At 39.3% G+C, this 16,449-nt stretch overlaps 1 protein-coding gene across 1 annotated transcript in view; it reads left to right on the forward strand.

Annotated features, from left to right (window-relative positions):
* Window positions 1-16,449, forward strand: part of LOC127447974 (unconventional myosin-X-like) — a 118,811-nt gene that overhangs the window by 25,596 nt on the left and 76,766 nt on the right. Inside the window, exon 2 of the mRNA XM_051710246.1 lies at window positions 7,309-7,407. Within this exon, the coding sequence (XP_051566206.1) occupies window positions 7,309-7,407 (99 nt within the window). The remainder of the gene's footprint in view (window positions 1-7,308; window positions 7,408-16,449) is intronic.

The raw sequence follows: 16,449 nt of genomic DNA on the forward strand, positions 1-16,449 counted from the left end.
GTGTGATAGTGTTTAGCTTAGTGCTTAAAACGAAAACTGTAAAGTGGTGTGGCGAAGAGGAAAAATAAAGCCTCACCTAAAGAAGGAAAACTGCTTCTCGCCTCATCTTTTACACTGGTGCCGAAACCTGGGAATTGAAGTTTGAGTCGAAGATGGATGGAGGTCGTCCCGTAGAGTCCTCCCAGGTTTCGGCTTTCTCTCTCTCCGGAGAGATGCTTGACCACGCCCCCGCTGCCACAGTCGCGTTTAAGATGATGTCACGGCAGTAGAGGTGGGGCAGCTATGACAATCAGCCTATAATCCCACCCACGTTGAGGCGGCACTAAACTGCAGTGGAAAAGCAAGCTCAGAAAAGGTGACGGAGACATGAATCCTAACCACCCAGATTGACCTTAAGTCTCCCTCCAGGTTGTCTGACAGGTGGGCCTGTGGCGAATGGTGCGAGCCCCTTAGAAGAAGACTCGGCAGGCAAGCCCAGCTGCGGCCGAACGAGAAGGGCCCTCGATACAAATGAACATGAAAGGCTCACGCTGCGTTCGGACAGGGAATCATTTACCGCAGATCGAATGGGGAGAGCCCTTGGCATGATTGTGTTGGAGGGATCTGCAACGTCCGACCCCTGTGGTTTGGTAGGATCGCTTCGAACGGAAGTGACCTGGCCCCCCCTCCAGACACAATGTGGGGGCCCTCACTGCATCCAAAACTGGGGAGTCCTCGCTATGCCTCGAAGGGGGAGCCCATGATATGAATAAAGAAGAGTGAGCTCTCACACATTCAAAATGGGTGAACCCCATGCTGCACTTTGGAAGGGAGTGCCCTTGAGTTTTTAGGCAGTCCTGTCCAGCAATATGAGATGGGGGCTTCTGGGCTGGCCGGAGAGGCCGGCCTGGTGGTCTGACAAGGATAAGGCATGCGTGCCCCTGACCCTGATCTTGAAAGAATTGTGGTTAGCTAATGAGGGCTTTTTGAGCATTTTTTATGTGAAAACGGTTGGTATGAATGTAGCTAAGGTAAGTGTTGGATGACCAACGGCCTAGTAAACGAATCTGAAGCTCAGGCAGGCCTTTTTGGGCTGTGGTGGTTGCGGCACCAATGTGGAAGGAATGGCTTGAAAATAGTTTTTTCAGAGATGCCGGATTTAATCAGAACGGGATTTGAGATGTTTTTGGAGCCAGAACCGGGAAACTGCTTGGTTTTTGTCATCTATGAAGAGTGGGTCGAGAGGGTTTTTGGACTGTGCACCTCTGTAGTGGAGGTAAAGTGCTAGCGATTGAAAAAGGGCTGGATGGGAGTGGGCAGGTTGAAAATGAAAATTGTATGCCCTCTTTTGGTCTTATCTGTTTTACTCTGTTTGATAAGGTATTTGATTGTCTCGTGGTCTATGATATGGAGGTCCGAAATGGTGGGATGAATTCTTGGGTAAATTTTTGCTGTGGTAGTGAGTTCTGAACATCGGAAGAAGCCAAAGAAGGTGGGGATAAACATTGCGTCTAGTGTTTTTGAGGTGTTTGGAGATATGTAGCCCTTGTGGAGGGTATTTGGACATCGGATGAGCTGGTCGATGGTGAGGGGTAGCCTAGAATCAGTTCTGGTGGGTTGGGATTGTGAATGCCCTTGACGAGGAGTGAGACCTGGGGATGGCTTATTGTGGGGGAATTTTTTATATTTTTTATTATTTCCCAAAAATACATTTGTGGAAGAAATGGATGCTGCTTAGGTATCCTTTAATAGTACCGGGGCGAAGGTTTTTTGGTTTTGTTGAGTTGTGAGGTGAAGGAGGATACAGAGAGGAGAGAAAAATTGAGAAATATTAGATTGTAATTTAGGTGGAAATATTTGAAGCATTTCCAAGCTGTCCGATATGTTTGTAGGGTTTGGGGGGAAATGGCTTGAAGAATGGAGTCTTGGGGGGCGTGGAGAAGGAAAATGAGAGGGTGATTTCTAGGAATTTCAGTTCTGAACGGGGAGGAACTGGGGTTGGTTTTGGGTTCGCTTCAAGAGCCAAGGCTCTGGACCTCTGAAAGAAAAAATGAGAAGTGTCAGCAATGTGTTCTGTTTTAATTATGGTTAGCTGAGGAGGGATTTGGGACGAAGTTCACTTACGGAGGCGGCGTCACGCAGGGAACGGTTCCGGAGTGGGAAAGATTAAAATGGTAGAAGGGAGGGGGATAAAATTAAAAGGGGAATGGGTCTGGAACGGGGTTCTCCAGCGGAGGCAGCCTCATGTGGATATCTGCTCTAGAGGCCCAAAGATAGGAAGGCGTAGAGGGTTAGATGTTGGCAGAGAAAACAGGTTGCATGGAAAAACTAAGGCTTCTGGAACATATCGAGGCAATGTCAGGATACATGCTTACGTGGCATTTGTGATGTGAATGGGCTGAATCCTCGGGCACGGGACAGCAGAGCGTTCAATGGGAGAGCATACGATTCATGTGAGAATGTTTATGCTCCCGAAGTTACGAGCGGCTGGATCCGCAGATGTGGGCCTGCACAGCATTCGATGATAGGATGAACGGGATGAATCCTCGAGTGCGGACTCGCGCAGCATTTAACAAGAAGAGCCCATGTTTTTGTATGAAAAGTTTACGCTGCAAATAAGCAAGAACTCACTCTGCTGTATGAATGGGTTGAGCAAGGCATTCTATGTGAGGGCGTATGGTAGGCTATGTTTGAATGAAATTGATTGATGCGGAGCTGCAGGCTTATGGAGAACTGTTTAGGGAACAGACTGATTGTTGTCACTTGCTAAGTGGGTGATGGTTCGTTTGGTATGACTGGCATAATATGTGTTATGGAGCCATGGAGGCTGAGATGCATGGTCTGAAAGACATGCCGCGGTTGTGATGAATGGTTGCGGCACCTGAACGGTTGCGGCACCTGGACGGCACGTTAGCGCTGTTTGCCGTGTAGTGGGAGTTTGTCGTATGGCCCTAAAGACGCCACGGTTGCAGCACTTGAACAGTGTATTAGCACTGTTGCAGTGCGGTAGGAGGTTTGGTTGCATAGCCCGAAAGACGCCGCAGTTGAGGCACTTGGACTGTGCATTGCACTGTTTGCGGTGTAGTGGGAGGTTTAGTCGCATGGCCTGAAAGATGCCGCAGTTGCGGCATCTGGACAGCATATTTGTGCTGCTTAGGGATGTGTTGAGCCAATAGAAAACATGAAAATGTGGTAAACGTGGCATCTGCGGACACCTGAACGTAATTGTTTGCTAGATTAAATGTCGGGAACAGATGTGAAACAATGTCAGGAAATATGCTTGCATGTGCATACGAACAATGTCATTTAAAGTTGGTTTGTCATGAAACTAGAAGGCACCTGAAACTGAGTGCCCGGATGAATACCGTAGTCTGATGTTTGTTAACTTAAGCGTATGGTTTGGAGCTTGTAGATTGTTTCCGACGTAATGCGAGCCATTTCATAACTCTATATTATTGGCACGGGGTGTTTCGTTTCGTTTTGACGAGGGCGTATGAAATCGTAGAAGTTTGTGCCTGAGAGTTGGATTTAATAGATATTTTAAGAGCACCGTTTGCAATAGTGTGGTGAAATAAAACTACTTGTATATAAAGATGGCTTGTAATAAATTCTACAGAAAATTGAAATATTGGAGTATAAAGCAAGGTGCCAAGCTGAATTGTTCTGTGTTGATTTGAACTTGGGTGGAGCTTAAAATTATGACAGATTGTTGAGCGCTTTTAAAAAATCATGCAGCAATTAAGTTGTATGGTAAAGCTTGTAAATAAAAAGTTTGTAATCCAATGATTTGGGCAGAAGTAGAAAAGACTGTCTGTAAAAATAAAATAATAGATTGATTTTACCTGCGTGAAGCATTTGTCCTGACAGGAGGAGGGAACGTGATGTTATAGTGTTGAGATGAGTAGAAGTTTGTAGCGCCACTTGCTTCGTGTTATCGGGGCTGCACGGCGAAGCAAGCTCGAATGCTGAGAGGTGAGACGAGTTTGCGGAATGATTATGAATGAGTTGGGACGCGGCACATGATCCGCCTCTTGCGGAGATGAATTCGGCTCATGTCATGTACAGAGCCCTAAACGAGCTGCGTGGCGAGGTAATGAGGCTGACAGGAATCACCTGTGTGGGAGAACTATATTGAAACACTGGGGAGCACTGGAATGATGACTGAATTAAATAGTTCATCTTTTGCTTCCCTCGCATTCAAATTAAGCTGTAATAGAACTTGAGAGGCATGAGCCGCACCCGTTCATGGAGGCAGGCTTACGCGATGGACCTCTCCGGTTGGAAAGATTAGATAAGAGAACATATGAACAGTCGTGAAGAGCTGTTTGAAATGTATACAGAGCCGAAGCAGCCAGTTTGCTGATGCAGCTTCACGCAGTCGACCACTCCAGGTGGGAAAATTAGATAGGAGAACATATGAGCAGTCGTAGGGAGCTGTTTCACATGTATACAGTGCCTAAACAGCCAGTTTGCGGAAGCAGCTTCACGCAGTTGGCCGCTCTGGGTGGGAAATATAGATAGGAGAACATATGAGCAGTCGTAGGGAGCTGTTTCACATGTATACAGTGCCTAAACAGCTAGTTTGTGGAAGCAACTTTATGCTATAAACTGCTTTGGCGATTGGAGCATAGAAAGAAAGACAGTAAAAATATAACACTTAATGTGGTAGCAGTCAATACTGCAAAAACAAATGGGCTGCTGTGGCAGCTTCTGTTGAATAACGAGGTTGTTTGGATGGAAGAGCTGTTCTGATGTAGGTGAATGCCGGAAGACTCGACGCCATGTAAGAGGTAAGTGGCTGTTTATGGTCGGATTAAATTATCTTGCTCCTCCTGAACCTAGTTTATAAAACTCCATTGAAATTCACAAGGTAAAACATAAAATAATGTGTTGTTGTAGTGCTTTCAATATAACACAGAATTTAGAAATTTGCATTTTCTAAACTGTTCCAACTTTTTCAGAATTGGGGTTGTACATGCAAGTGTAGTATTGTAAGTATTGTCTATTTATGACCCATTTGTGCCTCTACAGCATTGAAGGTTTTCCTGAAAAGATTTGGGGCTACACCCCCTTCAGCCCAGGTCTAGCGATGCCCCTGGTGTTAACACACCACTTGAAACCTTGAATGTGTCTAGCCTTATAATAACCAATACTCTTTTCCAGTATCATGTGTCTGTGATCATACAGTGTGTTTTGGAAAGAGTGGATATATATTGTGTGTGTGCCTGCACAGGCTGCCGACAGGACCCAGTGCTGTTGCACATGTCGTGGCTGTTGCACAGCTCGTTATTAATAGTTGATGAGGATTGATATCCCTAAGCTCTGACCTTGGGGCTTGGGTTTCCTGGTGGAAGCCGCTCCCATTGATCTTTTGGTTCTCATGTGCTGTTGGACAAACTACTCTCTCAACACTCCATTGGTCGTCTGAATGCTTGCACTGTGAGGACTTATGCCTGTCAGTGTAAACTCTGGTTCACACTGCCTCAACAAACAGCAACATTACAAACATTCTGTTGGCTTCTATTGTTTTTATAATGTTGCGAATGGAACTGTCATGTTCGCACTGTCCCAAAAAACGTTACATTTGCATGACCTTTTTTTGGCTTTGCTTCAATGATGAACATATTCAAGATGTATTCAGGACCGCACTAGAGCACACATGGCTCACAACAGCCGGAAGTGACTACTGGTCTTAACAGCCAGACGTGTGTTTTCCTGTTTTGCATCTCCATTTCTGCATTCTTGACCTTCCGATTAAAAACATGGAAGTCGGTGACTTTGTTTAAGGGCTGCCACACAAATAGACAAAAGCATAGCTAGACCACCCTATCATTGCAGCTGTTTTAATTATAAACTGAAAACAGGAAGTAATGTGTGGGTTAAGCCGTAGCTTCTGGGGTTTTGTTCGGGAATGAGACTCTGGACTAATGTGGACAAGGAAGGGCATTGGTTCCTGGCAGGAATTTATTAGTGGTGGATTTTACTGTTGTACTTTGGTTTGGCGATTGGAACAAGCTCCTCATCTTAAGTATTTAGCTTTGGTGGGTAACTTATACCACAATATTTGTGCTGTGGACATGTATGATACCTCAAATCATACTTGTTGAGGAAATGTGTGCTGTTACCTTTCTAAGTGACCAGACTTTTGATTTTCACCTGATAAAACATGTACATTAAAGGAGGGACCCGAGCCATATCTAGTAATCAACATATCATAGTAACTTGTGGGTGGGCTCTTTTTACTTGGAACAGTAAGCAACCACCCAAAGCACTCTGGCATCATGGCATTGAGTTTTGCATGAGGAAACAGCATTTTTTTTTATTAACACTGACATGAAAAACAGCCATCTCTTTTTAAACACAGACAAGTACAGGGTTTGGTGCTCTCAAAAGTCTTTGGTTTTCAGCATGTGCTGTAGGCATCAATAGTGTTCTGTGCTGCCCGTATACCCACAATGTGCTTTTAGACTCATTGGGAGGGAGCTTTCACCTAGTCAAATGCACCACTGTATGTCTGTGAAATGAATGAGTAGCCAGACAAAATAGCTGTGGTAGTTTAATGATGGTGCAGGATAGAGACAGAGAGCTAGGAGATCATAATGGGGTTTAAGGGTTGGGCTGTGGTTAAGATAACTGCTTGCTTTGGGCAACCCTGCCAACTTCTGTCAGTCTTCCATGGATCAATTGAAATTGTTCTCTGGTATCCTCCCTGTATAATTATGTTCTGTTCTCAGCACTTTGTAGAAGTACTTACTATTCCTGTTCATTGGCAGTGTACATTGACTGCTAGAATGCATAAGGGGTCATTGCTGCAAGTAGAGGATTTATGGATGAACAAAGTTTAAAGAATAAAGCATCTATTTAAACCAAAATAGTCATTTGCAACATTATACATGCCTTTACTGTAACTCTTAATCAATTTAAAGCATCCTCAGTGAAGAAAATAATCATTTTCTTTCAAAAACCTAAAATATCATGATGATTCCAAACTTTTGAATGGCAGTGTATGTACATTTACATTCAGTAATTTAGCAGATGCTTTTATCTAAAGTGACTTACATTTGAGGAACATAGCAAGCATTTTTTGTAGCTTGAAAAAAAAAAAAAGAAAAAAAGAAAAATCGTCAAAATACATGGCTTCTTTTGATTGGCCGTCAATGGAGAAAGGCCCAAATGGTGTACATCTTCTACCAAAAATGCTTTCAAGCAAAACCTTGACTCCTTTAAGTTTAAACTGAACTTTATGTCCTTCTTAAGCTATTATCTGGCTTTTCTGATTAGTTTGCTGAAGTTAGTGTCTATCTCATGTGATCTCTGTCTATTTTTCAGGGAGCTCGTGTGTGGGTTCGAGACCAGGAGCAGCTCTTGCCCTCCACCGTCAGCTGTTGTGATGACCGAACCCTCATCTTCACAACCGACTACGGAGAGGTAAGAGGGACAATTAGATTCTGGCATTTTGTTCAGCTCCGTGTGAGTTGTAAACACTGTTAGAGGGTGGAACCCTTGCAATGTGTTTAGAGGGGACATTACACTCAAACACACAACAGAGAGTCTGTGTCAATGATCAAGTGAAGTCAATGAACCTCTTATAAAACTAATGCTGAAGGGACTTCACTTCACTGAAGTCCTTCACGAGTCTTTTTTAAGTCAGCATTTTACCACATATGCATGTCAATTCTTACAAGCCCGCTGTGCAGCTAATTTTTCTCCCTGTTGACGCTCTGCTCAAATGTAATATAATTTCAACTTTGTACCCGTTGCCACGAGCTATTGAAGTGTCAGCTAATGATCACCGGACAGTTTGGATGAATTACCTTTACATTGGAAGTGCTACCGCTAAAAGCAGAACAAGATGCGCTTTCATATGGAGTTCAATGCAGCGCTTGATGCCCTGACACGAATCATGGGCATCACATATCTAAAGTGAAAAGACAGCCTGCCGACTGATTAATATTAAGTTATATTTTCTTATTAAATATTAGGTTTAACACGCATTGCAATGAATACTAGTTCGTTCAATCAGTCAACATCCCACTTAGACTTTGGGAAATGTTTAATGTTACTCAAATTGGAGCTATTTTAGTGAATTTCTGTCTTTATACTATGGAGTTTGGAAAATGTTAATAAAGCATTATTGTTTCATACTGTATTGATTTGTTCTATTGTGTTATTCTTTCCGAAGAACAAATAAATGCCTTATGACAGGAAATAAGTATATATACAGAGTCAAATTTTACAACTTTTAAAATCTGAGATTAATCGTGATTAACTATGAAAAATTCTGAGATTAATCGTGATTAAAAAAAAAAAATTTTCTGACAGCCCTAATTTAGATAATTATTTCTGTAAAGTGTAAACTGCACATTATCTCTGTATTTGGAAGCGTGTTAGGCTTATTAAAATTCAGAGTTTGTTCTTTGTTGTCCATGAGAAAAACACGCAGCATCTGTCAAACGCAAAGTTCTGTGCAGTGTGCATGCGCAGAGATGCGCTCTAGTAGTCATGCATGCAATAGGCAGAGCAAAAGGCATTTACACTTAATGCAAATCAAAAATTTAAAAAAATCTCTAAATAAATTATGCATTTATTAAAACGTATTTAATTAAACCAGTAATGTAACGAAAGGAACGTTGCCTATTGTAACGAAGTAAATGTACAAAATTTTCTAGAAATTTACTTTAGTAAGAGTAAAAAGTACCCACTATTAAACCTACTCTTAAAAGTATATTTTCTCCAAAAATGTACTCAAGTAAATGTAACGGTGTAAATGTAGCGCGTTACTACCCACCTCTGCATGTCGATGTATGTCACACAGGTTTGGCATCAGTGATGCCAAGGGGACAATAAAGTTTTGTTTTTTTTATTCGGTCTTCAGAAGATCACATTTAAGGTGGTTTTTTGTTTGTTTTTTATCCTTTTTCAAGCTTTGCAGCCTCTGGTCACTATATTTTTTCATGGAAAACAGTAGCATGAACATTCTTTAAAATATCTTCTTTTGTGTTCCGCAGAAGAATTTTGAAGAATACAGATACTGAATGGCATGAGGGTGAATAAATGACAACAGAATTAAAACAATTTTGTTGAACCATCCCTTTAATACCTAAATTAGATTAAAATTCCTTTCATTTTCCTTTTTTTTTTAAATATATATATTCTTTTTACATTCTTAATGATTTGCCAAATGTCTGAGAGAGATAAACGTTTCCCTGTAAATGTCTCCAATTGTGTGAGCTCATGCAGGTACAGTGTGACTGATCTATAGTTTCTAACAGATAGAGAAAGACCTTTGGTATGAATAGCAGGAATGTCCGTAAAGGAGCCATTCACCCTGTTTAATCAGTGTGGCCCTCTGTTAGTCCTTTGTGTCTGGAGGAAATCCTGTTTTCAAATCACAATGAGCAAGAAAGCGAAGGAATGCAGGTCAGAAAATATATATATATATATATATATATATATATATATATATATATATATATATATATATATACAGTATATATATATCAGGTGTGTCAACATGTTTTCTCTGTGCTTTGTTCTGTTAATTCAGAATATCTTAATGCAATTTAGGCTTATAGTTCTGCTCAAATCTCTTGCAGGATTTGTAAGATGTTTATCAGTTTTTAAAATAAGAGGGATTATAAAAGTAGCATTTTTATATAGAACTGCCCTGAACTGCCTCTGACCCCAGCCTAACTGGGATATGTGAAAAAGAAGAATTTCACTGTATATGTGCAAATGTATAATGTGTGATAAATAAAGAAAATTAATTAATTAATTAATTAAATTAAAGTAGCTATTTAACAAAACAGACATTTACATGTAACAGAAATTACACAAAGTGTCTTTTAAGAATACATGCCCTTAGGTTTTATTAACACATGTTCACTCCTTGAGCATCAATGACTGTTTGCAGCCTTTTGTAATAGTTGTGTAGTCCCTGGTTTGTCATGAGTGGGAATTCATCTACACAAAAAGCCTCCAGGTCCTGTAAGTTCTTCGGTTGCCTTCTTTGAACTTCACATTTGAGTTTTACGTACTAAATGGCTCAAGGATGTTGAGATTCAGTAACTGTGAGGGTTATAAAAAGATATCTCAAGATATGAAAATGAAAATCAGCACTTTTTCAGTGTTAAAAATCAAATGCAAAAGTACAAGGTCTGTAGAGACCATGCCAAGATTTGGTAGATCAAAGAAAAATGTCAACCCTAACACCTTAGGCAAGAAAATTTGGCAAGATGCATAGAAAGAAAACAAAGGTAACTTCAACTCAAATCCAGGTTTCTCTGAATAATAATCCTTAAAGGTACAGCAGTGGTCTCTTAAGTCCCCAGACCTCAACATCATTGACCCACTTTGGGTACAAACTTACCGTAAGTGGCGGTGCTTGAATGCATGCGCTATAAGGGTGTCCCCATAGATTCAGTGGAAATGCAGTTTTTAAATGCAGTGGAAAAGCTTAAGGCAATTGGGTTTCAAAATGAAAATATGAACAGACCTTGTTTTTTATTTTTAATAGTGTTATGGGTGTAGGCAGGAATGATATTTTCCTGCTTGTTAGCATGTTCGTCTTCAATGCCAGACTGCACAGATAATAGGATTCTCAATAACACATTGATAGGACATAGGAACCATCTTGCAACAAAAAGTCGGCTCAGGTTCTCCTTGTGGATGTCCTCAGCGTTCATACCAGTTAATGGTGTATGTGAAAGCCATGAATTTGCATGCTTATTATTAGTGATCTGTATGTGTCATTCAGAATGTAGAGCACCAAATGATTTCTCTCTTACTATTCCGGTGCCACATTTACATCAGTTCAAAATAAGCACCATTTGTATTTTCCATAATTGCTTACATTGGCAACATTTTAATGCTAGATTTAATGCATATACTACAGTTCTAATCTGCTCCATGCATTTACAGAAATGACTTCTGGTGTGGCCCTGAGCATCTTGTCTCTCTGTCCAAATTCAATTATTCAATATATAGTAGATTGCACTGGTTGCTCTTTTACATGCAATTACAATGAATGGGGGCTGAAGCTTTCAAGTTAACAGCAGTTCTTCAGTTAACAGCTCACTGAAGGGGGAAAATTATCAGTGAATAATGACCTAAATATTAATTTGTATGGCTTCAGATGACTTAGACTATACAGTAGTGAAATATGAGAGTTTTCATATGTGTGTGAATTATCCCTTTAACATCTCAAACCACAAGTGAGACTTTATTCTTACGGAGCTCCCAGCATGTAGCCCAGGGTCTGGTTCATAAAAACTGCATAGTACAGAAGTACATGAGACCCCATCACATGTTTTATTTAACAAGCTTTGTATGGCTTCCATGGCAAAGCAGGGGTCAAGAAAGATCAGGAGGCATGTGTGAGCTATAGGCAGAGATCAGTGAAGCGTGGAGAAAGTGACACTCCACTGATACTCTGCTCATTTATCACTGTTAACACACACGGGTCTGAGGTCAAGGTTGAGCTCAGACTCCTTCAGAAGAACCTCCTCTGTTCAAAGTCCTGCAGACAAACACTATGGGATGCAAGCAGAATGTGACCCCCTCTCAAAACATTAGTACAATACTCAGCCATTCAGCTGGTCGCCACAGAATAATTTGAACAGAGAATGAGCAAAGAATATTATAATGAAATAACAGTCATTTTAGTAACTTTAAAAGGGAGATAACAAGAGTTTCATTGATAACTTATTATTAAATATCAGAGATTTATCTTCACTTGGCCTTCTGTCATAATCTTAAATCTATAAGAGATCATCTCCAACAGTTTAAAACGAAGTGTGTGCATGTTTAATTTGTCTCAGAACAAAACCATTATCAAAACTATAAACTGTTACCTTAGTCAAGGTAGATGACATATTTATTTTAATTTGCGACAATTAAAAAATGCAATCTACCCCAGCTTTATTCCACATTATGGTGTTCTAAAAATGACTTTTTTATTTTATGAATCTTAAAAAAATAAATACAAAAAAAATCTCAAGAAATCTTTGTGCTTTAAATGTACAGATGCAGACTTACAGTAAAGAGGTGTATAAAGGTAATAATGTGTATTTGGTGTAAAAAAAAAAGAAAATAATTATCTGTTCATATTATGTTTATTTCAAGCTAGATAATAACTATTGGAATATGTATTAATCCTGTTCAATAAATGTATTTGTAACAGTTTTATAGACTTAAAATGCATTAAACAGTTATCAGATCATTTCATCTTGGCTCTCAGATTTCACTAAGTCTATATTCAGTTAGTATTTTTCAAAGCAAACCTTGTGTTTTGCTGGGATGGCTTTGGGTAGGGTGTGTCTCAGCCCTGGTACAGCGGATGAGTTGAGAGTAGACTGTTTCCTGTGAAGAATATAGCATTTTCAGCTGGACTCCATGTGTCTGCTTACAACAGGCCATCCCTATTCTTCCTGCCCCACCCACACTATCATACATATTCATATATTGCTTGTACAATAAAACAGGGTGTGGTCTTTTAAACACAAAGCCTCAGACAGTACACTTACATGGAAGATTAGAGAGACAAAGATGCCAGTACATTATTGAACTCAATAAGTTATCACTTGTAAATTGGTCACTTTTTTAAACTCAACAAAGATGAGCTAGAACAAATGTAATTTATTCAACGAGGACTGTATTGCTTGCACAGCAATGATTATATTTTTAATGACACAGATTGGTGTGTACAGCATAAGTCTCTCTTTGCTTAGTTGTAATATAATCCTAAACTGGGTTACACAGTGAGTTAAAAGCATTCATGTTTTCTGTTGAGTTTTATTTATTTAAATTGATTATTTATTCAAATGTATTATTATTGGTCTTATAGAGATGGTTTTCTCATATATTACTTATTTTAGGTCATTTTGTGGTCACAATGTTGCATCAGTCAGAGCATCCCTGCTCTCGGTGAAAAGGCCACTTTAGGAAAGCATTGACTGTGTGCTTAGTAACTTTGGATTAATGGATTTAGCAGATGCACAAGCACGTTTAGGAGAGTGTGTGGTTGCTCGCGGAGTGCATTGAAGATGTGTGTGCACTTTATATTTGGAAGACCTTGAAAGCACATATTGAATAAGATTTGAAATAGAATGCATTTAAAAGAATACAGTATGTCATTTTGCATGCAAATCATGTACATGTATATGATTTGCATCAAAATAATAAAAAATAAAAAAGAAAGAAATAAAACATTTTCAAGCCATTCCAAGAAAAACTAAAACAAAGTTGCACATTGTAATTTTTTGTTTATGTTGAGCTGGCCATTTTTGACAGTCATCTTGGACTTTAAAGGTTCACTCAGTAACTTTTTTGGACTTACAGTGCCACCTAGTGGCATGGAGAAAGCATAATTCAAAATCAATAGTTTTCAGTTACAGATGGCATTGTAGAAATGTACAATTAACAGTCAGCAATGATTCATTCAATCCATGAGTGAAAGTGTCCAACAACAAGGCAGTTACTGAGATTAAGCATGTAGTATTCAGCTGGTCATTAGGGCTGCATGATGTGGAGGAAAAATGCGATTTGCAATATTCGATATGCGATACGATATTCCTATGATGATGTCATCAGAGTGCACGGAACATCATAACCCCCACTGCCCAAATAAAAACAGTTCTATCTATCCCAGTGATCACAAAAATACTTCTCTTTTGTTCCAAATTGAATTTAGACTGTGTGTAATATATACTGTTTTGCCATTTGCTATGTAGCAGATATTAAAATTCATATTTAAATATTTTTATTTTATTTTTAAAAAGCATATGAATAAAATGTTAATTTCACCATATTATGGGATATCCTAAAATAGTCTGTGTTATGAAATGTTTGTATTTATCTCATAATTAGTTCATTCAATTTATTTTGAAAATTGTTGTAGAAATTCGCGTTGGTTTAACATTCCTGTTCTGAGTCGATGCTGCGGCTGCACTGAGAAGAATGATTTCACAGGACAATCCATTCATTGAAACCCATCCTTTGATATGTCAAAAGCGGCCATTAAACAAGCCAAGCCAAGTTTGAGTTTCAAGCCGGCATTTGGTCTCGTTATTGTCTGGACAAATGTTGTTTTGATACTCTTTAATGCTGTGTGTGACAGATTGAGATTCAAACAGAGTGGGGCACAGTGCGCGCTCTCTCTCTTGTGGCACAAAAAAGAAACATGAATGAACATCAGAAGGTATATCGAAAGATACAGTACAACATACTGAAATCAAATGTGTCTTCTCTCTGCTCATATGCACACTGCACGCACACACCAAGTGACAATCGCGTGCCTGGTCTGTTCTCTGCTATCTGCGTCACCATAAACGTTACTTTTCAACATATTAAAAAAAATCACGGTGTTATCGCAAGCCCTTGCATTATGCATATCGCAATATGTACATTTGCGATATTTCGATAAATTCGATATATCGTGCAGCCCTAATGGTCATGTGATCTAACATGGCAACCCCCATGAGGGGACCCGCTCCATGTAGAATTAAACAGCTTTTATAAGGTTACTGAAATGAATAGATTCTTTATCTCATGTGAGTGCTCATGAGTTTATACATACGTTTCAAAGTTGCAATTTATTTCTTTTAGAGTAAAACTTTTTTAACGAGCAACAAATTACTGAGTGAGTGCACCTTTAACTGACACACAGTGGCACAGATGCAGCATCACGCATAAGCAAATGTTTTTGGTTCCCTATGTCATGTAGAAATGCACTATACACAGGCAGCAATTATTCATTTATTCTGAGAGAAAAAGTGTCTGACATTTGGCGGGTGAAATTGCGTGAGTAGTATTCAGCTGGTCATGTCTGGCAGTCATTAGGTCTTCATCAGTGTAAAACATAATAATTTAAAACAGAATTTTCTAAAATATTCATTTCGTTATGGGTAAAACTTTTATAATGAGGGAAAAAATATTGAGTACACCTTTAAATCTCTAGGTATAGGAAAAAGTCTTAGTGGTGAGGAATAGAGATAATCCAGGACAATGGAAACAGTTCCACTAAACACAATAATGCATCAGTGGAATTTTGGTATCTTACAAGTAATAGCATATTGAAACTCAAATAATAAATTATATAATCAGTACAGATTCCAGGAAATTCCATTTATTTATCCAGTGTAGGACAGCACTGACTGCACTTTTTGATTTTCTCATGTTTTATTGATGACCTAATCACCAGGATTCCCAATACTCTCAGGGATGGTCCATTGCTTAGCAACCAGAGGTGATGTTCCCACTTAATGGCACACTGTCAACACTGACAGCCATTGTCCTCTCTGAATGCCTGTAATATGCTAATGTCAGTATGTGCCAATTTGTTGAAAACAACAGGACACTCTAACCTGGGGCACAGAGATGATCATAGACTATAAATTTACTAGCTCTGTTCTGTTCTATTCTATTCTATTCTATTCTATTTTATTCTATAAATGTTATCACAATTTTAGTGTGTATTTTAACCCATGGTTTGTTATTATTATCATAATAACCTTTCTCTTTTGGGCGAACTGAGTAAAAAAATGACAGCTATAACATTTGTGAAGATGTCTCTTCCATGTGATAGATTCTGTCAGAATTAAAATGTTTGCTTGTGCTGTTGGCCACTTTCCCATTATGCTGTATACTTTGTAGCCGCCATGCTGTTCAGTAAGTTATCATGTCCCTCTAATTGTGTTACATGATCATCATATATATTGCCTGTGAAGCAGAGGACAATGAGAGTCAGGAATATGAGATCTGGCTGAGTGGGAGAGTCAGATTATCAGAGGGTCTGATTGTATCAGTCACGCTCAAGTCAAGCTTAAGATATTAGAATACATAAATACAACCTTTAAACCAAAGTGCACAAGAAAGCTTACACTCTCACAGAAACAGAAAACGGCCAAATAATGTACTTTTTTGTGTGCATGGCTGGAGTAAGTTACTTTATTTTTTTGTGAATTTTTTATTGGGTCTTCTTAAGAACTGCACATTTTTTAAACTTTTGAATATAATCTTTAACTAAATACATTTCTGACTGTAGTTTCACATCTTTTTTCAACTTAAATTTGTTTTTTAGAAAATGCATGCAGATGGTTTCATTGTGCTATATCCAAGTAGTGGAAAGATTGGGATTAAATGGGTTAAGAGAGCCACCAATGGGTCTCTCGCCCCTGCTGTGTATATTTGATTTAGACATGCTAAATCAAACATTGATGTTTGAACTTTTAATTTAGTGTTGTTCCAGCCAACCTCCAGTCTGTTTGTTATCACCTTTTCTTTTAGCTCAGAGAGCAAGCATCTCCCAAACAGAAATTTGGGGAATGTGTCTCCAGAACATCGGGAATGTCTTATGGCTTCAGCATCCTTGACCTCTTTGTTGAGTGTTTGGGAGTGGATCAGATGGCTGGAACTCATGTATTTTTGTGGGTGAACTATGATCCTGAAAGCCTCTGGCTTCCTGCTGGGTTA

Source organism: Myxocyprinus asiaticus, chromosome 11, assembly GCF_019703515.2.
Source record: "Myxocyprinus asiaticus isolate MX2 ecotype Aquarium Trade chromosome 11, UBuf_Myxa_2, whole genome shotgun sequence".
Taxonomy (NCBI): domain Eukaryota; kingdom Metazoa; phylum Chordata; class Actinopteri; order Cypriniformes; family Catostomidae; genus Myxocyprinus; species Myxocyprinus asiaticus.